The sequence below is a fragment of the Bombina bombina genome, chromosome 3, assembly GCF_027579735.1.
Source record: "Bombina bombina isolate aBomBom1 chromosome 3, aBomBom1.pri, whole genome shotgun sequence".
Lineage (NCBI taxonomy): Eukaryota > Metazoa > Chordata > Amphibia > Anura > Bombinatoridae > Bombina > Bombina bombina.
The window spans coordinates 224722731-224745589 of record NC_069501.1 but is presented as its reverse complement, the minus strand read 5'-3'; the positions used below and the strand labels follow the sequence as shown (position 1 = coordinate 224745589).

At 41.8% G+C, this 22859-nt stretch overlaps 1 protein-coding gene across 1 annotated transcript in view; it reads left to right on the top strand.

The window, feature by feature from the left end:
- Positions 1–22859, top strand: part of PIPOX (pipecolic acid and sarcosine oxidase) — a 321476-nt gene that overhangs the window by 16838 nt on the left and 281779 nt on the right. The window contains exon 2 of the mRNA XM_053706176.1: positions 20538–20686. Coding sequence (XP_053562151.1) covers positions 20538–20686 — 149 coding nt within the window. The remainder of the gene's footprint in view (positions 1–20537; positions 20687–22859) is intronic.

Genomic DNA, 22859 nt, shown 5'->3' with positions numbered 1-22859 from the left:
ATTGCGGATCATGTCCGCTGCACATCATGTCCGCTGCTGGTGCAATGTCGCCCCCTGCAGATTCGCAGCCAATCGGCTCCAGCAGGGGGTGTCAATCAGCCCGATCGTATTCGATAGGGTTGATTTCCGGCGATGTCTGTCCGCCATCCCAGAGCAGACTGACAGGTTATGGAGCAGCAGTCTTTAGACCGCTGCTTCATAATTTTGTGTTTTTTATATATATATATATATATATATATATATATATACCAAATAAAGTGAGAAAGGTACTCTCCGTATATCAGCAATTCAATTTTACTAAGATGAACGTTTTCGGGGTTGCCCCCGTCCTCAGACCTTACAAAACAAGTGAATACTGAAAAATGTATGTGATTACCTGGTTGCGATCCTGCCAGAGCGTGTAGCGTCCCCATTGTGCAACTGCACATGCGCAGAAGTTTGTACAGAGGCCCTGGAGGTTCAAAAGAGTCACCAAGTCAAACATAAAAATAAAAATCATTAATTATTACACAAAATTAAAAGCATGACACATAGCAAATTTAGGAGTTACTGATGTAAATGAGAAGTGTATGGGTATAGATAATATAGCGTAGGTGTGTGTCTTGAGACCATGTCAGTGTATGGAGCGGCTATGTCAGAGGGTAGTATCGTAGATCTACATTACTCCATCCATTAGTCTAAACTTAGATATCTGTTTATATACACCTCTCTGGCCATCGCTATGCAAATCTCTAACCTCATATACAGGGAGTGCAGAATTATTAGGCAAATGAGTATTTTGACCACATCATCCTCTTTATGCATGTTGTCTTACTCCAAGCTGTATAGGCTTGAAAGCCTACTACCAATTAAGCATATTAGGTGATGTGCATCTCTGTAATGAGAAGGGGTGTGGTCTAATGACATCAACACCCTATATCAGGTGTGCATAATTATTAGGCAACTTCCTTTCCTTTGGCAAAATGGGTCAAAAGAAGGACTTGACAGGCTCAGAAAAGTTAAAAATAGTGAGATATCTTGCAGAGGGATGCAGCACTCTTAAAATTGCAAAGCTTCTGAAGCGTGATCATCGAACAATCAAGCGTTTCATTCAAAATAGTCAACAGGGTCGCAAGAAGCGTGTGGAAAAACCAAGGCGCAAAATAACTGCCCATGAACTGAGAAAAGTAAAGCGTGCAGCTGCCAAGATGCCACTTGCCACCAGTTTGGCCATATTTCAGAGCTGCAACATCACTGGAGTGCCCAAAAGCACAAGGTGTGCAATACTCAGAGACATGGCCAAGGTAAGAAAGGCTGAAAGACGACCACCACTGAACAAGACACACAAGCTGAAACGTCAAGACTGGGCCAAGAAATATCTCAAGACTGATTTTTCTAAGGTTTTATGGACTGATGAAATGAGAGTGAGTCTTGATGGGCCAGATGGATGGGCCCGTGGCTGGATTGGTAAAGGGCAGAGAGCTCCAGTCCGACTCAGACGCCAGCAAGGTGGAGGTGGAGTACTGGTTTGGGCTGGTATCATCAAAGATGAGCTTGTGGGGCCTTTTCGGGTTGAGGATGGAGTCAAGCTCAACTCCCAGTCCTACTGCCAGTTTCTGGAAGACACCTTCTTCAAGCAGTGGTACAGGAAGAAGTCTGCATCCTTCAAGAAAAACATGATTTTCATGCAGGACAATGCTCCATCACACGCGTCCAAGTACTCCACAGCATGGCTGTCAAGAAAGGGTATAAAAGAAGAAAATCTAATGACATGGCCTCCTTGTTCACCTGATCTGAACCCCATTGAGAACCTGTGGTCCATCATCAAATGTGAGATTTACAAGGAGGGAAAACAGTACACCTCTCTGAACAGTGTCTGGGAGGCTGTGGTTGCTGCTGCACGCAATGTTGATGGTGAACAGATCAAAATACTGACAGAATCCATGGATGGCAGGCTTTTGAGTGTCCTTGCAAAGAAAGGTGGCTATATTGGTCACTGATTTGTTTTTGTTTTGTTTTTGAATGTCAGAAATGTATATTTGTGAATGTTGAGATGTTATATTGGTTTCACTGGTAAAAATAAATAATTGAAATGGGTATATATTTGTTTTTTGTTAAGTTGCCTAATAATTATGCACAGTAATAGTCACCTGCACACACAGATATCCCCCTAAAATAGCTATAACTAAAAACAAACTAAAAACTACTTCCAAAACTATTCAGCTTTGATATTAATGAGTTTTTTTGGGTTCATTGAGAACATGGTTGTTGTTCAATAATAAAATTAATCCTCAAAAATACAACTTGCCTAATAATTCTGCACTCCCTGTATTAAATCTAACTCATAATCCTTCTACGGTATATACTTACTGTTGCTTAGCAACCATAAACATTCTTAGTACACCAATCCGGTGACATCAATGTTGCAGAACCAATAAATCCTCTCTGGGATATAAACACACGCCCTTCACATAGCAACCTATAATTACGGATCACTTATTGCCACATTCCAATCGTGGTACGTACATTACAGGGAGTGCAGAATTATTAGGCAAATGAGTATTTTGACCACATCATCCTCTTTATGCATGTTGTCTTACTCCAAGCTGTATAGGCTCCAAAGCCTACGACCAATTAAGCATATTAGGTGATGTGCATCTCTGTAATGAGAAGGGGTGTGATCTAATGACATCAACACCCTATATCAGGTGTGCATAATTATTAGGCAACTTCCTTTCCTTTGGCAAAATGGGTCAAAAGAAGGACTTGACAGGCTCAGAAAAGTCAAAAATAGTGAGATATCTTGCAGAGGGATGCAGCACTCTTAAAATTGCAAAGCTTCTGAAGCGTGATCATCGAACAATCAAGCGTTTCATTCAAAATAGTCAACAGGGTCGCAAGAAGCGTGTGGAAAAACCAAGGCGCAAAATAACTGCCAATGAACTGAGAAAAGTCAAGCGTGCAGCTGCCAAGATGCCACTTGCCACCAGTTTGGCCATATTTCAGAGCTGCAACATCACTGGAGTGCCCAAAAGCACAAGGTGTGCAATACTGAGAGACATGGCCAAGGTAAGAAAGGCTGAAAGACGACCACCACTGAACAAGACACACAAGCTGAAACGTCAAGACTGGGCCAAGAAATATCTCAAGACTGATTTTTCTAAGGTTTTATGGACTGATGAAATGAGAGTGAATCTTGATGGGCCAGATGGATGGGCCCGTGGCTGGATTGGTAAAGGGCAGAGAGCTCCAGTCCGACTCAGACGCCAGCAAGGTGGAGGTGGAGTACTGGTTTGGGCTGGTATCATCAAAGATGAGCTTGTGGGGCCTTTTCGGGTTGAGGATGGAGTCAAGCTCAACTCCCAGTCCTACTGCCAGTTTCTGGAAGACACCTTCTTCAAGCAGTGGTACAGGAAGAAGTCTGCATCCTTCAAGAAAAACATGATTTTCATGCCGGACAATGCTCCATCACACGCGTCGAAGTACTCCACAGCGTGGCTGGCAAGAAAGGGTATAAAAGAAGAAAATCTAATGACATGGCCTCCTTGTTCACCTGATCTGAACCCCATTGAGAACCTGTGGTCCATCATCAAATATGAGATTTACAAGGAGGGAAAACAGTACACCTCTCTGAACAGTGTCTGGGAGGCTGTGGTTGCTGCTGCACGCAATGTTGATGGTGAACAGATCAAAACACTGACAGAATCCATGGATGGCAGGCTTTGGAGTGTCCTTGCAAAGAAAGGTGGCTATATTGGTCACTGATTTGTTTTTGAATGTCAGAAATGTATATTTGTGAATGTTGAGATGTTATATTGGTTTCACTGGTAAAAATAAATAATTGAAATGGGTATATATTTGTTTTTTGTTAAGTTGCCTAATAATTATGCACAGTAATAGTCACCTGCACACACAGATATCCCCCTAAAATAGCTATAACTAAAAACAAACTAAAAACTACTTCCAAAACTATTCAGCTTTGATATTAATGAGTTATTTGGGTTCATTGAGAACATGTTTGTTGTTTAATAATAAAATTAATCCTCAAAAATACAACTTGCCTAATAATTCTGCACTGCCTGTATACATTATCCATATTATTCCTATCAATAAAGCATACCGGTCGAATGAAGAGCATATGCATCACGGAATATACCCTAACGATAACATAGCACATCATATGTGACCCATATATTGGTCATAAATACATGTTCAATTAAATGTTACTATAAATAGGAGGCAAGATGTTTTAAACAACCATTTATGTCATAGAATTATCCATCAGATCCCACAGATTTTGAGGAAGATGAGTACATCATACCACTGATATCATAAACAGCAATACCTCAAAGTAACATAATATTGTAACAATTCATATCGTTGAATACGTATATATCGTGACACTAATCACATATTCTTGGTCTATGTCTATTTATTACAAAAATTGGTGAGCAAAATATGATATATATATATACATGTAAAATATTCAAAGCATATAGCTAGTCGAAATATCAAAAGTACCATATTATAATGGGATAACAATCACCAAATCTACAAATATATGTATTACATATAATGCTCACTAAGGCCAGAAGCATATCACCAAATACAAATCACAGGAAGCAAGATCTAACTATCATATATTTCAAGAAATCCTGGGAGCTATTCAAAAATACTTAAAAATATATATCTCATAGAAACAACTCAACAACTCATTGAGGAATTATTCTACTTGAAATCAAAATCACCACAATTCACAGAAAACATTGCATAACAAAATGAACATTCAATCCCTTAGGTACCAGAGTATCAAGTGTAAAAATCCACCTACTTTCCCTCTGCAGTAGCAGCCTACCTCTATCACTGCCTCTAGAAAGAGGTGGGATATGATCTATGATAATGAATCGTAGATCAGTGTTTTTGTGTTTGGCTTGTAAAAAATGCCTTGCTACTGGTTGGTCTGATTTGCCACTGTTTAGAGCTGCTCTAATGGCCGACCTATGGTTGGCCATTCTAGTGCGGGCGTCGTCTTGTGTCTTGCCGACATAGAATTTACCACATGGACAATGGATCATATATATGATGTAGTTGGTGGTACATGTGACTCTGTGTCTAATGGCAAATTTTCTGTTAGTCCAAGGGTGTGTGAAAAATTTGCTCTGGGTCATCCCACTGCATGTGGTGCATCCACTACATCGGAAGCACCCATTTTTGATGGTGTCTAACCATGTTTTAGACTTGTAACTCAGTCTATTATCGGATCGCATCAGATGATCCCTTAAGGAGGCCGCCCTCCTGTACCCAACAATTGGTGAGTCCATGGAATCACAAGACAGTCCTTTGTCAGTTGAGATAATATCCCAATATCTTACAGTATATTTGGTAGAGCAACCTTGTCAGGAGTGAAGGTGGTCGTCAATATCATCCGTGCCTTGGGTGGTGCCTCCGGTACAGTCTTCATCAAAGCTTCATTCTGTGAAATATTCTTAGCCTCCAGGAACGCAGCAGTGAGATGTTGCTTATTATACCCACGCTGTTCAAACTTGTTCCTCATCTCCTCAAGTTGCAGCTGTTTATTCACTTGGTCACTGTTGTTCCGAGTGACCCTCTTAAACTGCGATTTGGGCAAGGCCCTTTTAAGAAATGGTGGATGGCAACTTGTTCCTTGTAGAATAGAGTTCCTGTCAGTAGGTTTTTGGTATAGTGTCGTCTTCAGACCAGTTCCAGATCTATAGATTCTTAAATCTAGGAAGTCAATTGTTTGTTTATCGCAGGTAATCTTGAATTTGAGATTGTCACTTACTTGATTTAGTTCTTTAAACTAAGAATCCAAACCTTGTTGGTCCCCCCTCCAGATCAGAAACAGATCGTCTATATAATTTTTTTTATTTTTTTTTTTAAATGTTATTTATGCATCCCTATGCCAAATCATTTCCAGTATTTACAAATTTTATGATGGTTCCCTCCACATTCTGAAAATGCCTTGAGATTCTAATATAACATTTTAACTGTGTTCAATAATAGTATTGTACAGTATATTTTAATTATTTACATTCCCCTTTTTCCTGTAATCTAAAGAGATAGGAAAGTCAAAAATAAACGTTAAAGGGACACTAAACCCAAAAATTTTCTTTTATGATTCAAGTAGAGAATACAATTTTAAACAACATTCCAATTTACTTCTATTATCTAGTTTGCTTCATTATTTAGATATCCTTTGTTGAAGAAATAGCAATGCTCATGGGTGAGCCAATCATATGAGGCATCTATGTACAGCAACCAATCGGCAGCTACTGAGCATATCTAGATATGCTTTTCAGCACAGTATATCAAGAGAATAAAGCAAATTAGATAATAGAAGTAAATTAGAAAGTTGTTTAAAATGGCATGCTCTTTCTAAATCATAAAAGAAAAAATTTGGGTTTCATGTCCCTTTAAGGATTCAGATAGAGCATGTCATTTTAATTCACTTCTATTTTCAAATGTGCTTTGTTCTTTTGGTATCCCTTGTTAAATACCCACATATCCTACACTAATGAGAGCTAGCTGCTGATTGGTGCCTGCACAAATTTCTTTATTGTGATTGGCTAACAAGATAAGTTCAGCTAGCTGCTAGTAGTGCAATGCTGTTCCTTCAGCAAAGGATAACAAGATATTGAAGCACATTTGATAATAGAAGTAAATTGGAAAGTTGTTTAAAATTGAATGTTCTATCCAAATCATGAAGGAAAATGTTGGTGTTTTATATCCCTTAACTCTACGAATTGAAAGTACACAATGCAGACTTCGCAAACCTTACCCTGTCACATACATGTCCTTAATGGTCCTCAACAGGGTTAAATAGATACTGCACATACAATTTTTATCAACAAAATAATAAATCTCATTCTCCCCTACTCTTACTTTCCATCTTGCTGCTATTAGCATCAGGCGACATCTCTTCAAATCCTGGGCCCACCCACATTTCCACCACATACTCCTTATAGAAACATTAACAAAAGCAACACACATAACCTAATTTCCATCCAATGCATCCCATATGCACACACTCCTTTCACTTGTGCACTATGGAACTCTCGTTCTGTCTGCAACAAACTTACAACCATTCATGACCTGTTTATATCAAATGCTGTCACCCTTTTAGCAATTTCCGAAACCTGGCTATCTTTTTCTGACACCCTTTCCACTGATGCTATCACACATGGTGGTCTTCACTTTAGCCATACCCTTAGGCCAGGTGAGAAACATGGCAGCGGTGTTGGGATCCTGCTCTCCCCCTCCTTCACTTTTCAGTACCTACCTCCAATCCCATCTCTCTCCTTCTCCTCCTTTGGAAGTCCATTGTATTCGCCTGTTCTCCCCCCTCTCCCTCAGAGTGGCAGTCATCTATCGCCCTCCTGGATCAACTTCCCAATTCCTTGACACGTTTGCCGCATGGCTTCCTCACTTTCTCTCTACAAATATACCAGCCCTAATTCTTTGGGACTTCAACATTCTCATTGACAAACCATCTGCCCCTGCTGCCTCTAAACTTCTTTCACTCACATCCTCCTTCCGTCTCTCACAAACCACCCTATTCCCTACTCACTGTGATGGACACTCCATCGACCTGGTATTTTCCTACCTCTACTCTATATCTCACCTCACCTGTTGCCCTTTTCCCATTTCAGACCATCACCTGGTCACCTAAAATATTAATGCAACAGCTAAACCCACTTGTCCATCCCACTCCCGTAGAAATATACACACTGTGGATACGCTCCAATTTTCAAAAATAATTCAAGATCTCCTCCCTCACACTTCCACTAGAACCTGCCCTGATCTCACTACAGCCCACTATAACAAAATTCTCTCCTCTGCACTAGACACACTTGCCCCTCCCTGACTGCACAAAACATCACACCGTCAGTTACAGCCCTGGCACTCTCAGCAAACATGCTATTTGCAAAAATGCTCCCGTACTTCTGAGCGTGTCTGGAGGAAAACTCACTCTGAACCTGATTTCATACACTATATAAGTTTATTCTTCATTCATACATTTCTGCCCTTCACTTAGCCAAGTAAATCTACTTCTTTTCTCTCATATCTACTCTTTCCTCAAACCCTAAATGACTCTTCTCCATCTTTTTTTTTTTTTTTTTTTTAAATAAATTTTTATTGAGGCAATAACAAAGTCAGGTTTACAAATATTGCAATAAAGACAGTATCATAAGCAATAATACAAGTCATTAACTCCCCGCAGTAACATATTTTCTTAAATTAGCGATGGGGCCGGGGTGCTGACCCTAATGCTGCCTCATTTAGAGAGTTTAATAACTAAACATTCAAATCTCAACAATACTAAATAGATCCACTCATGGGATCTGGTGACAGGTTCCAGCAGAAGACTTAATTCTTATATTCATAAATGCTCATTGGGCTTCACATAGAATAGGAAGTAAATACTGTGCACATGAAAACGTCTAAGATATGTTTGAGTTAAGTTTATGAACTGCAGAGTGTAGGCCACCCAATGAACACAGCTTGGGAATGGGGGGGAAGTTAAGTGGTCCGAAGAACTATTATTAAGGATGAGGATGAGAGAAGGATGAAAGGGGAGGGAGAGGGAGATAACGAAGAAGAAAGAGAAAAAAAAAACAAAAAAACCCCGCCGCCCCAAAGGAACAGCCAGATCGCCATCAGTCAAGTCTTGCCATAGGAACTGCTCTCCAACCTAGTTTTAAACTTAATCGTTATGGTCTCTTGTCCCCCTATATTCCTCCCAAGGTAACCAGATTGAGCAGTAAAGATCGTAACGTCCTTCAACCCTTAGCGCATACTCTTCCATTTTTTGGATGTAATCCAGGGACTCCAGGACTGGGGCTAGCAGGACAGGAGTGTGCTTCGCCCACTGTCTGGCGATAGTAAGCTTCGCTGTTAAAAGGATAATAACACTAAGTAGTCGGGATGGTTTTGGAAGGTTCTGTAGCCCAAGGTGGAAAAACACTGTTTCACTAGTGAGAGTATTAAGGAGGCCTAGCCTTTGTGTCAGGCGAACTAGAACACTAAAGAAATAAGTGTTAAAAATAATGTGAGTCTCAGCTGCTGAGAAACTTATACTATATGGTTTGTAGCTAGAATGTGTGGGATGAGCAAATGAATCACCTAAGAGGTGATTTGCAAACCCCATTAACAAATAGCATTTATTGTAATTGGAATAATGGTAAATAGAACTCTATTCCTGCATCTAGTATCACAGTGTGAAATATGTGCAGCAGGGAGCTATTTCGCAAACCAATAGGAGAACTTAATATGCAAAGAAAAAATAGGTAGAAAATATTAAGGCAGTAAATGCATTATTAACCGGCATTGCTTGTGACAACTTTTCATAAGGCTGAATTACAGAAGATGGAATGTCACTATGTATATACACACAAGTCGTTGATGGTACAGCGATATTTATCAAAACAGTGAAGCTAGCGTGTACTAGAGAGTTTGCTTCGGTAGTCAGGAAGGCAAGTTTAACTGACCTGTGTGTAAAAATCCGGAGCGGTAGAAGCAGTGAGGAGCTGGTGAGTTCCGTGAAGCTGGCGTGTGACGTCACCGCGGAGGAATCCCTGTACTGCAGGCTGAAGAAAGAGATCCGGAAAAAACGTAGGAGAGTTGCTACGCTTAGTGTAAATACCGGAGCCTGGGTGAAGTATGCAGGCAAGAGAGAATAAAAAACTTAAAACTTGACAGAAGTCAAATTAGACAAGTTCAAAAAGTCGTTTTAGGGTAATAACAACTGCGTGTTGTTCAGTAGCTAGATGAGGAGAAAATACAATACCAATCAATGAAGAAAAGGATACTGGGAGATTTATAGGCTGGCTGGAGAAGATAATTGAAATTTAAAGACACAGTATAATGTCAGAGAAAATTAGGCTGTCAGCTAGGAGGATCCTGACAGGACCCCCCCTTCAAGGAGCAACCCCGGGGCTCAAGGTCGAGGACGATCCGGGTTCCTACGATGGAACAAGGCAACAAGTCTGGGAGCAGATATGTTGCAGGCAGGCTCCCAGGAGTCATCCTCCGGAGAATAGCCCTTCCAGCGGACCAGATATTGGAGGATTCCACGGGAAAGTCTTGAATCATGGATGGAGTGTACCTCATATTCGGTGTTTGGATCCACTACCAACGGGACAGCCAATGAAGAAGGAAGAGAATCCCTGAGAGCTCTGTAGGGTTTTATTAGCGAAACGTGAAAAGTTGAATGAACCTTGAAAGAATCTGGAAGTTGGAGACGAACAGCATTCTGGTTAACGATATGAGATATAGGATAAGGCCCTATAAACAGAGGCGAGAATTTTTTAGAAGGGGTGTTCATGTTGAGGTTTTTCGTGGATAGCCACACCAAGTCACCTACAGAATAGACCGGTGACGGAGTCCTTTTCCTATCATAATAATACTTTTGAGTTCTTTTAGCCTCATCAATACTGGCCTTTATGGTTGTGAAATTAGAAGAAATCATATCAGCTAGTTCTGAAACATTCAATGAGGGAGTCTGGAGATTGGGTAGAATTTGAAACCTCGGATGGAACCCATAATTCACGAAAAAGGGGGTTTCTTTTGTAGTGGAGTGGACGGTGTTATTAAAACAGAACTCAGCGTATGACAGATGAGTGGACCAATTTTGAGGTTGAGATGAGCAGTATGTTCTGAGAAATTGTTCTAGCCATTGGTTTGATCTTTCAGTTTGGCCATTTGACTGAGGATGGTATGCGGTGCTTAATCTTTTATTTATTCCAAAGGTTTTACAAAACTCAGACCACAACTTACTAGAGAATTGAGTTCCTCTGTCACTGGTGATGCTATCAGGTATTCCGTGGTATTTAAAGACGTTAGAGATGAGAAGTTGGATGGTTTCAGATGCTGTGGGAAGTTTGTGATATGGAACAAAATGACACATTTTGCTAAATAAGTCAACAATAACCAGGATGGTTGTGTTATTCATTGATTTAGGTAAATCAACGATAAAATCAACGGCAATATCTAGCCAAGGCCTACTGGGTGTAGGAAGAGGAATTAACAACCCATAAGGAGAATGTTTTGACCTCTTTGATATGGTACATTTTCTACAGGAGAGTATATGAGTCCTCACGTCTCGCGACATACCCGGCCACCAGTAATTCCTCCCTATAAGTTCTTGAGTCTTTCTAACACCAGGGTGACCTGCGAATAAAGAGTCATGTGAGGATTCAAGAACCATCTGACGTAGAGTGGGTGGAATGTACAATTTGTCCTGAAAATAGTAGAGGCCGTTATGTCTTTTCTGTAGTAGATGTAAAGGTTTGTTTGTATCATTTAGTTGTTCTCCTTTTAGGTAAGATTCAGAGTCAATAACAAAGGAGATGAAATTTTCAGAAGGTATAATGCTTTCTACCGAGGACTTTGAACGGACATAATTCGGAAGCCTTGATAGTGCATCTGCCTTATGATTTTTGTTTGCGGGACGATAAACAATCTGATAATTGAATCTAGAAAAAAAAAGGTTCCATCGTACCTGTCTGGCCGACAGAGTCTTTGTGGATTTGAGATATTGCAGATTACGGTGGTCCGTATAAATTAAAGTTGGTATCTTGGTACCCTCCAAGAGATGTCGCCAGTGTTCAAGTGCCATCTTGATGGCCAAAAGCTCTTTATCCCCAATAGGATAGTTTTGTTCAGGGGGGGACAACCCGTGAGAATAGAAGGCCACTGGATGGAGAGGTTGATCTAAGGCTTGGCGTTGAGAGAGCACGGCTCCCACGGCGACATCAGAAGCGTCTACCTCGAGAACAAAAGGCAATTCAGGATTAGCAAATTTGAGGATAGGAGCTGTTGTGAACCTGTTTTTTAGATCATCAAAAACCTTTTGAGTAAGCTGATCCCAATGGAAAGGTACATTTTGTTTGGTCAGATTTGTTAAGGGTTTAACAATGTTAGAGAAGTTTTTAATAAATTTGCGATAAAAGTTCGCGAAACCGAGAAAACTCTGAACCTCTTTTCTGCATTTGGGGACAGGCCAATCAATAATCGCCTGAATCTTACCTTCCTCCATGCGTATACCCATAGGACTTATTTCGTAGCCTAAGAAGGTTATTTTATTTGAATTGAATATGCATTTCTCAGGTTTTGCATACAGGTAGTTAGTTCTTAATCTAGAGAGTACCTGTCTGACATGTGATATGTGCTGGGTTAAAGTTTTTGAGTAGATCAGAATGTCATCCAAATAAATGACTAAGAAAACGTCAAGGAAATCTCTGAATAAGTCATTTATTAGGTGCTGGAAAGTGGCCGGGGCGTTACATAGCCCAAACGGCATTACAGTATATTCGTACAGGCCGTAGCGAGTACGAAAAGCCGTCAGCCACTCATCACCACTTCTTACTCGGATTAGATTGTACGCTCCCCTTAGATCTAATTTTGTAAAAAATTTAGCCCCTTCAAATCTCTCTATTAACTCTGGGATAAGAGGTAAGGGGTAGCAATTTTTACTGTCACCTTATTAAGCTGTCGGTAGTCAACTATGGGGCGTAAACTGCCGTCTTTATTTTTTACAAAAAACATACCGGCACCAGCTGGTGAAGTAGAGGGCCGTATGTAACCTTTCCTTAAATTTTCCTCTAGATAAGTTTTAAGGTGTGTAAGTTCAGGTTTAGATAGAGGAAAAATGTGGCCATAAGGAATTTGTGCTCCAGGGACTAGCTCTATGGGGCAGTCGTATTTCCTGTGAGGTGGAAGAGTTTCAGACTCAGTTTTGGAGAAGACATCAGCAAAATCCTTATACTCATTAGGTAAGTGGAAGTCTAAATCAGTGGTGGAAGTATGCATAATACTGAACCATCTGAGTCAAAAGTTACAGAGAGAGTGTCCCAGGAGATAGTGGGATTATGTAAGGTTAGCCAGTTTAAACCAAGTATAACCGGAGAAACCGGAGAGGAGATTACATCAAATGTAAGGCTACTGGACCTGATGAGATAGGGTTACCATCAATTCCTCTTAATAAAACAGGAAACTTTTTCTGCATAAGTGGAATTTTATTTCTAAGTGTATATTCTTTATCAATATAGCAGGCAGTAGCTCCTGAGTCAATAATTGCGGGGACGTGGAGACGATGGAGATCCCACTGGAAAAGAAGTGAAAGTTTACAGTAGGCACTTCTACTATCATATGTATTGCAACAAGAGGAAAATAATAGGGACTTACCCCTGTTAGATTTTTGGAGAACTGGGCATTCTTTTACTGTATGCTCATCTGACGCACAGTAGAGACAGAGATTATTTTCTCTCCTTCTGGTCTTTTCTTGTGCGGTTAAAGGGGCTTTTAGGAACCCAATATCCATTGGCTCAGAGTGCCACTTTGTAGTGGAGATAGAGGGTGTAGTACTAGTGGTTTTCTTTGTGTAAGAATCAGGATATGATCAGGATATGATCGTTCATGTTGTCTTTCTCGTAAGCATCTATCTATTGTGATGCTTAGATTTATCAAACCCTCTAGAGTGGGGGGCATATCAGTTCGGGACAATTCATCCTTAACCGCGTCTGAAAGACCCAGGCGGAACTGATTCCTTAAGGATAAGTTGTTCCACTCTGAGTCTTTATAGTCAGCTATATAATCTTCCACCATTCTTTTTTTCTGTTTAAGTGCCCTAAGGGCAGTTTCTGCGGTTTGTTGCTTGAATGGGTCTTCGTATAATTGACCCATTGCAGAGAAGAAATTCTCCAAAGAGTCTAATATGGTGTCATTAGATTCGAAAAAACTGTTTGCCCAACTACGTGGTTCCCCCCTTAGGAAAGATATAGTTGTTAAGACTCTGATCCTGTCAGTGGAGTAAGATTGGGTTTTTAATGTAAATAAAAGTAAGCATGCATTCTTAAAGTCCCTATAGTGTGCCCTATCACCATAGAATTTTTCAGGTAAACTGACTTGTGGTTCAGGAGTATGTAACTTTGTCTCAATATAATCCTTAATGTAAGCTTTAAGTGCAGTGTTTTCAGCTCTAAGTGTATTTAAACCTTCAGTCAAGGAATCTACTCTTTGAGTTAGAGTCTGTAGAAGTGTAGTCATCTCAGCTGGATTCATTTTGTTAAAGGGCTTGGTATTCTGTCAGGCGAACTAGAACACTAAAGAAATAAGTGTTAAAAATAATGTGAGTCTCAGCTGCTGAGAAACTTATACTATATGGTTTGTAGCTAGAATGTGTGGGATGAGCAAATGAATCACCTAAGAGGTGATTTGCAAACCCCATTAACAAATAGCATTTATTGTAATTGGAATAATGGTAAATAGAACTCTATTCCTGCATCTAGTATCACAGTGTGAAATATGTGCAGCAGGGAGCTATTTCGCAAACCAATATGAGAACTTAATATGCAAAGAAAAAATAGGTAGAAAATATTAAGGCAGTAAATGCATTATTAACCGGCATTGCTTGTGACAACTTTTCATAAGGCTGAATTACAGAAGATGGAATGTCACTATGTATATACACACAAGTCGTTGATGGTACAGCGATATTTATCAAAACAGTGAAGCTAGCGTGTACTAGAGAGTTTGCTTCGGTAGTCAGGAAGGCAAGTTTAACTGACCTGTGTGTAAAAATCCGGAGCGGTAGAAGCAGTGAGGAGCTGGTGAGTTCCGTGAAGCTGGCGTGTGACGTCACCGCGGAGGAATCCCTGTACTGCAGGCTGAAGAAAGAGATCCGGAAAAAACGTAGGAGAGTTGCTACGCTTAGTGTAAATACCGGAGCCTGGGTGAAGTATGCAGGCAAGAGAGAATAAAAAACTTAAAACTTGACAGAAGTCAAATTAGACAAGTTCAAAAAGTCGTTTTAGGGTAATAACAACTGCGTGTTGTTCAGTAGCTAGATGAGGAGAAAATCCAATACCAAGCAATGAAGAAAAGGATACTGGGAGATTTATAGGCTGGCTGGAGAAGATAATTGAAATTTAAAGACACAGTATAATGTCAGAGAAAATTAGGCTGTCAGCTAGGAGGATCCTGACACTTTGCAATAGGTCTGCCACCTGGGTCCAGAAATGTCCTAATTTGGGGCATTCCCACCAGATGTGTAGGTGAGTGCCACGCCGCGCGCAGCCCCTCCAGCATTCTGCCGACCGAGAGGGGTATATTCTGTGTAACCTGGTTGGGACCCAGTGCCACCGGAGCAGAAGTTTGAGGTAAAGTTCAAACAAATTAGAGCATCGAACTGCTACAATAACATCTTGGAGAGCGCGCTGCCACCTCCCATCTGGGGCCACTGCCCCCAAGTCTCTCTCCCAAGCCACTACAGACGGAGTTTTCGTGAAATGAGTAGAGTTAAGAAGAATTCTATAATGAAATGACAAGGTGCCCCGTAGGGGTTTACCCCCCCCCCATCTCCTCTCCCACTTGGTCAGGGTTCGCAAATTCGATCTCCGGAATCCCCAGGACAGGAGAAGTGATACCAAACGAAGGTATTCAAAGCGTAGTTCCCGAGGGAAATCCGCTGACGGGTAAGTGTGAGGGGGAATAGCTAATGCGTCTCCTCGGTATAAATCTGAGAGTAGCCGGATCTCCAAAACCTCCCATCTCCCAGGATGGGAATCCGGGAGACAGCATAGAAGGGCTCGAATAGAATGTATTGGGGAAGGATGCGGAGCAACCTGCTCGGACAACCTCAGCTCTCTCCAGAGTTTCAGACAGGTCTTAATTATGCGGTTGTGGATTCCACTCAACACTTCGGCGTGATCTGGGATCCAGATAAGTTCGGCTAGGGCTACACCTGCTGGTAACGATCCTTGTTCTAGCTGGAACCATCTTGAAGAGCATTCCCTGACTCCCCAGGCCGTTATATGCGAAAGCATGGCGGCTTTGTAATATAGTGAGACATTGGGGACTGACATGCCTCCAGACCTCTTAGACTTCTGTAGCTGGGTCAATGGGAGTCTCACATGGCCTCCTTTCCATATGTACTTTGTAAGAATGGACTGAAAATGATTAAGTAAATACGCTGGGACGGGGACCGGAAGGCATCTGAAAAGGTAAATCAGTTTGGGTAAAAGAAGCATTTTCACAGCTGCGACCCTACCTGTCCAGGAAACCTCCGCGACCCTCCAACCAGCAATCCTCTGCTGAAATTCAGTGAGGAGAGACCCATAATTAGCAGTCACAATTCGTTTGGGGTTATGAGAAAGGACAACCCCCAAGTGTTTCAGACCGTCTCGAGACCACTTGAATGGGTAATTCCCCTTCAGAGTCTTAAATGTAGAATCAGATAAGCCTAGGGCATAAGCCTCAGTCTTGGTATAATTAAGTTTGTAATACGTTAGGTTAGCAAACTGTGATAATATTTTAAATAGTTCAGGGAGCGATTCCTCCGGCTCAGCCAGAAAGATCGTCAAGTCATCCGCAAATAGAGCCAAGACTTGAGGGGTATCATGTAGTACCAGGGGTTGGATAGCGGGGGTCGCCCGCAGCCTGGTGGCCAAAGGCTCCATCATCAGAGCGAATAGAAGTGGGGACAGAGGACACCCCTGCCGCGTGCCATTCTTTATCCCGAAGGTTCTAGATACAAATCCCAGTCCTATCACTCTAGCAGACGGGTCTGAATAAAGAGCCATGACCGCCTTTGTGAAGGCCCAAGGGAAACCGAAGGATCGTAGGACCTCTACCATGTACTCCCACCGGACCCTGTCGAACGCTTTTTCAGCATCGAGCGACAGGGTAACCAGTGGGATCTTGAGGGCAGCAGACTCAAAAAAGATATTCAATAGGCGCCTGGTGTTGTCTGAGCCCTGGCGGCCCGGGGTGAACCCCACTTGATCTGGGTGGACCAGAACCGGAAGGATTTTGTTTAATCTGGAGGCCAAGATTTTTGCGTATAATTTCACATCTCCATTTATGAGAGATATTGGGCGATAACTCTCACAGAACTCAGGGTTCTTCCCAGGTTTAGGTATGGTTATAATTGACGCCTCTAAAAACTCTCGGGGGAACTTGCCAGCAGCCCTTGCTTCCCCAAACATCCGAGTAAGAAGGGGACAGAGCTGAACTACAAACTTTTTGTAGAACATGGCATCAAACCCATCAGGCCCTGGAGATTTGTGTGACTTAAGACTCTTGATCGTCGCCGTGATCTCCTCCGCCGAAATGGGAGCAGTGAGAGAGTCCATCATATCCTCAGGGACCTGTGGTAGCTGAAGTTCGTTAAGAAACTCAGAGATGGCCAGCACTGGTGCGTAATTTGCGCAAGGGTCGTCAGAGATCTGGTAAAGACCACTATAGTAGTCCGCAAAAGCTTCTCCAATGTCACTGGGGGAGTAGAATTTCCTATTTTCTTTCGTGATGAATGCTATTTTGCTTAGTAAAGTTCTTTGTTGAAGTTTATGGGCCAAAAGCTTATCCGCCCTGTCACCTTTGTGGTAGTACCTCTGTTTCAGAAAATAGAGCCCTCTCTGGACCTTCTCCAATTCCCGGGTCTCTATCTGCTTTTTAAGAGCTTGTCAGGGAGTCCGATCTAGACACTCTGAGTCGAGTTCTGGAGAGAGTGTAATCATGATAGAGTTGAGCCGTTTGGATTCCGACGACTTTTGCATAAAGAGTCCGCGTAGATAGGCCTTAAGCGTCGCCCACAAAGTTAGTGCCGATATGGATCCCGTGTCGTTTACACAGAGGAACTCCTCGATTTCCTGCTGCCAGAGAGGAACCAGTGAGTCCGCGAGAAGATATTCTGGTAGACGCCAAGAGCATCCGCCTTTTCCGGAGGGAGACAAAGAGACGTCCATAACCACTGCGTCGTGGTCTGACCATGCGCAAGGCACAATCCTCACCTCTGCTACTGCTTGTAGCGCCCGCGAGCGACAGAAAAAATAGTCGAGCCTTGAGAAAGACCGGGAAGAGGCCGAATAATAGGTATAGTCATCCACGTCAGGGTGCAGAGCTCTCCAGACGTCATGGTACAAGTGTTGCGATACGGCGCTTCTAAAGAGATGAGAGTAGTGTTCCTCTCCCCGTTGTGGAAGGTTCCCTCTCTGTGACCTTCTATCTCTGCTCGGGTCCCAAACCAGGTTACAGTCTCCGCCTATGATAACCTGCCCCTCCCCAAGTTGGTTCACCTTACTTAGGAGGTGGTTGAGGAATCTGGTCTGGTTGACATTAGGGGAGTACAGAGCTACCAAAGTAAGCAGAATATTGTCCAGCCGACAGACACAGATTATATATCTGCCTGAGGGGTCCGATTCCAGGTATATAGGTTCGTAGGAAACATGCCTACCAATTAGAATAGTAACTCCCCTGGCTTTTTTATGAAAGGTAGAGGACAAGGAGATTGGGAAGTCCCTAGGGCGAAACATGTCAGGTCTCGACCCCGTCCAGTGGGTCTCCTGTATATACACGACATCTAGTCGTTGAGTTTTTAAAAATTTGAGGAGAAGGCTCCGCTTAGTAGGGGAGTTAAGACCCCGAACGTTTAGTGTGGCGATTCTCATAGTTAAATGGGAGGGGGGGAAAGAAAGAGAAAAAAAAAAAAAATCTTCTCCATCTTTAACTCTCTCCTCAACCCACCTGCTCCACCACCCCATCTGTCTTTAGTGCTCAAGACCTGGCAGACTACTTTTAAACAAAATGCGTACTATCCGAAGCAACATCCCATCACCAACCTGTAATATTCCAACAACAGGCCCAGTTACTCCCTCTGCCACCCTCTGCATCTTCCACCCAGCCACTGAGAATTAAGTTTCTTCATTACTATCTTCCTCACGCCTCACTACTTGCCAGCTTGACCCTATCCCTTCCCATCTAATACCCCCATGTCTTCCACCCTCACTCCTACTCTTATTCACATCTTCAACCTATCTCTCTCTACTGGTTCATTCCCATCTTCTTTCAAACACACAAACGTCACTCCCATACTAAAAAAACCCTCCCTCAACCCTAATTCTCCTGAAAGTTACCGCCCATATCACTGCTTCCACTAACATAAAAACTCCTTGTAAAACTAGTTTACAATCACCATACCCACTTCCTGCCCACCAACTCCTTGCTTGACCCCCTGCAATCTGGATTCCACCCCAAACACTCATCTGAGACTGCACTTACCAAGGTTACTAATTATCTTCTCTCTGCTAAAAGTATTGGCCACTACTCTATACTCATCTTACTTGACCTTTCAGCTGCCTTCAAGACAGTTGACCACCCCCTCCTCCTACAGACTCTTAGCTCTTTTGGCCTCTGTGACACTGCTCTTTCTTGGATTCACTCCTATTTTTCTCATAGGTCTTTCTCTGTGTCATTTGCCGGCAACTCCTCCTCTCCAATGCCTCTGTCTGCTGGAATACCTCAAGGATCTGTTCTGGGTCTTCTACTCATCTCAATTTATACTTCTTCACTGGGTAAATTTATCAACAGTTATGGCTTCAAATATCACCTCTATGCTGATGACACCCAGATCTACCTCTCCACCTCTGCTCTCTCTCCCTCTGTCCTTTCTCATGTCAGTGACTGCTTATCTGGTATCTGGATGGCCTCTCACCACCTAAAGCTTAACATGTCCAAGACTGAGCTCTATCACTATCAACAGCATCACTATTTCCTCATCTCCCCAAGTCCGCTGCCTCGGAGTTACACTTGAAACAAATATATCCTTCGTCCCTCACATCCAATTGTTTTTTTACATCCTGCCACAACCACCTACACAATATTTCCAAGATTTTCCCTTTTCTGAGCGCTAACACCACAAAGCAAATAATCCACTCCCTTGTTATTTCCCGACTTAATTACTGCAATAACCTACTTACTGGCCTTCCTCTTTCCCGCCTCTCCCCCCTTCAATCCATCCTAGATGCCTCTGCCAGGCTAATCTAACTTTCCCGTCGCTCTGTATCTGCTGCACCTCTCTGCGAGTCCCTTCTTTGGCTCCCCATTCACAGCAAAATTAAATTTTAAAATTCTCACTGTTACATACAAAGCTCTCACCAATGCCTCTCCCCACTACCTATCCTTTCCAATAAACAAGTATACTTCAGCCCGCCCACTAAGATCCAACAATGACCTGCTCCCTCAACTATCACCTCTTCCCATGCAGGACTTCTGTCATGCAGCACCTACCCTCTCAAACACTCTCCCTCGTGCTTTCTTCTTTTAAATGATCCCTGAAGACTTTTTTGTTCAGAGAAGCCTACCACCCAACTCAATAATAAATTAATTTCACTTTCCTCATCTAACTCTGCATTAACATCTTTCTCAATCTTGCAGTCCTCACCTGTTTCTCCCCCTCCTACCCTTCTAGATTGTAAGTTCCCACGGGAATAGGGCCCTCAATTCCTCCTGTAGGTGTTTGTTAAATTTGCCCTGTCTCTTACAAGTTTTATATAATTGTTTTATTTAAATTAATTGTACCCATGGACAGTGCTGCGGAATATGTTGGTGCTTCATAAATAAAGTATAATAATAATAAGCCAGGTCTAGAGGAGCCATTCCATTGAATAACAATTGCATGCCTCTTTTATTTTTAAAAGAGTTTATCAGCCTTTGATTAACAACTTTTGGCATTGACAAACCAAGGACTTTTTGCATTTCAGTTTCCGTTACCTCATTCCCGCGGAAGCTCTCATGGACAAACACGCATAATCCGAAGGGCATATGACCAAGCAATATACACCAGTATGATGGCAGAAAGCTACAAAATGTGGGCTGAACTTGAAAGAGAATCAGGGACAACATTGTACAAGTAAGCTACGTTATGTGCTCTTTTCAAAACTAGTTCCTTTAAGGCACTGTTTGAGACCAACATTTTTCGTAGAAAAATAATTAAATTGATACAAATGAATAATCACTGATTAACTCTCCTGTACTAAAACTAGGGTCTTAAAGGGGCAGTATACACCAATTTTCATATAACTACATGTAATAGAAACTACTATAAAGAAGAATACGCAAAGATGCTGGTATAAAAATCCAGTGTAAAACCTTTTAAAAACTTACTTAGAAGTTACCACTTTAGCACTCTTGATGAGGTTAGGCTGGGACACCAAGTGAAAAGGGTTGGGAAAGCTGTAAAAGGCAGACACCGCCCCCCCCCCCAGCATATAAGACCAATTAATTCAGTAAAAAATATTTTAAAAACATACTTAGAAGTTCCCAATTTAGTACTGTTGATGAGGTTAGACTGGACACCCACGGAAAGGGGCTGAGAAATAAGGTAGAGCAGACTTCCCCTCCCCTGCATATGAAAACACAAATTACACAAACAGGATTAAGCAGGAGTCTGTAGACATCTGTATTCATCTAAAAATGTAGGGCTTGGTTAGGAGTCTGAAAATCAGCACAATGTGATTAAAAATAAGCAAAACTATACATTGTTACAAAAATACTCCTAGATGGGCTATATAAATTGATACTTTACAAAACATTTATGCAAAGAAAAATCTAGTGTACAATGTCTCTTTAAGTCTTCCCTGACCTCTGTAATTGGGATTTTTATCAGTAAATGGTCCTTTTAAAAGGTTCCCAACCCATAACTAAACTATTCCCTCACAATTTTAATGCCATCTAATAATAATAGCTGAGGCATAAAAATAACAATTATTATGAGTACAGGAAGTTGAATTTTGAGATTGAGCATACAGTGATTTTGTACTTCCCACAATGTTTTAAATAGAAGTTATGAACATATATTAGGATTTAAGACTAGATAGAATTATTTTAATTTAAAGAATTATATAATTATTTTAAATAAAGGGATTGTGTACTGTAAAATGTACTCTCCTTTAATGTTTTACCAATGATCTATGTTATCTGATGAAGATGAGTATTAATATGTTTACAAATTTAACTTTATTTTTTCATTTGAAATAGCCTGTTGTCTCCCTACCTATAGTGAAAATTTCAATACTGCAGTATTGGCTGTAGAAAAGCTATCTCCTAGATTTAGAGTTCTGCGTTAGCCGTCCAAACCAGCGTTAGGGGGTCCTAATGCTAGTTTTGGCCGCCCGCTGGTATTTAGAGTCAGTCAGGAAAGGGTCTAACGCTCACTTTCCAGCCTCGACTTTTACATACTGCAGATCCCCTTACGTCAATTGCATATCCTATCTTTTCAATGGGATCTTTCTAACGCCGGTATTTAGAGTCTTGGCTGAAGTGAGCGTTAGAACTCTAACGACAAAACTCCAGCCGCAGAAAAAAGTCAGGAGTTAAGAGCTTTCTGGGCTAACGCCGGTTCATAAAGCTCTTAACTACTGTGCTCTAAAGTACACTAACACCCATAAACTACCTAAGTACCCCTAAACCGAGGTCCCCCCACATCGCCGCCACTCTAATACATTTTTTTAACACCTAATCTGCCCTCCGCACACCGCCGCAACCTACATTATCCCTATGTACCCCTAATCTGCTGCCCCTAACATTGCCGACACCTACATAATATTTATTAACCCCTAATCTGCCCCCCCAACGTCGCCGCTACCTACCTACACTTATTAACCCCTAATCTGCCGACCGGACCTCGCCGCCACTATAATAAGTGTATTAACCCTTAAACTGCCTCACTCCCGCCTCAAAAACCCCATAATAAATAGTATTAACGCCTAATCTGCCCTCCCTAACATCGCTGACACTTAACTTCAAGTATTAACCCCTAATCAGCCAATCAGATTCAAGTTCAATCCAATTGGCTGATTGGAACAGCCAATCAGATTGAGGTTGCATTCTATTGGCTGATCGAACAGCCAATAGAATGCAAGCTCAATCTGATTGGCTGATTGGATCAGCCAATGGGATTGAACTTGAATCTGATTGGCTGATTCAATCAGCCAATCAGATTTTTCCTACCTTAATTCCAATTGGCTGATAGAATCCTATCAGCCAATCGGAATTCGAGGGATGCCATCTTGGATGACGTCCCT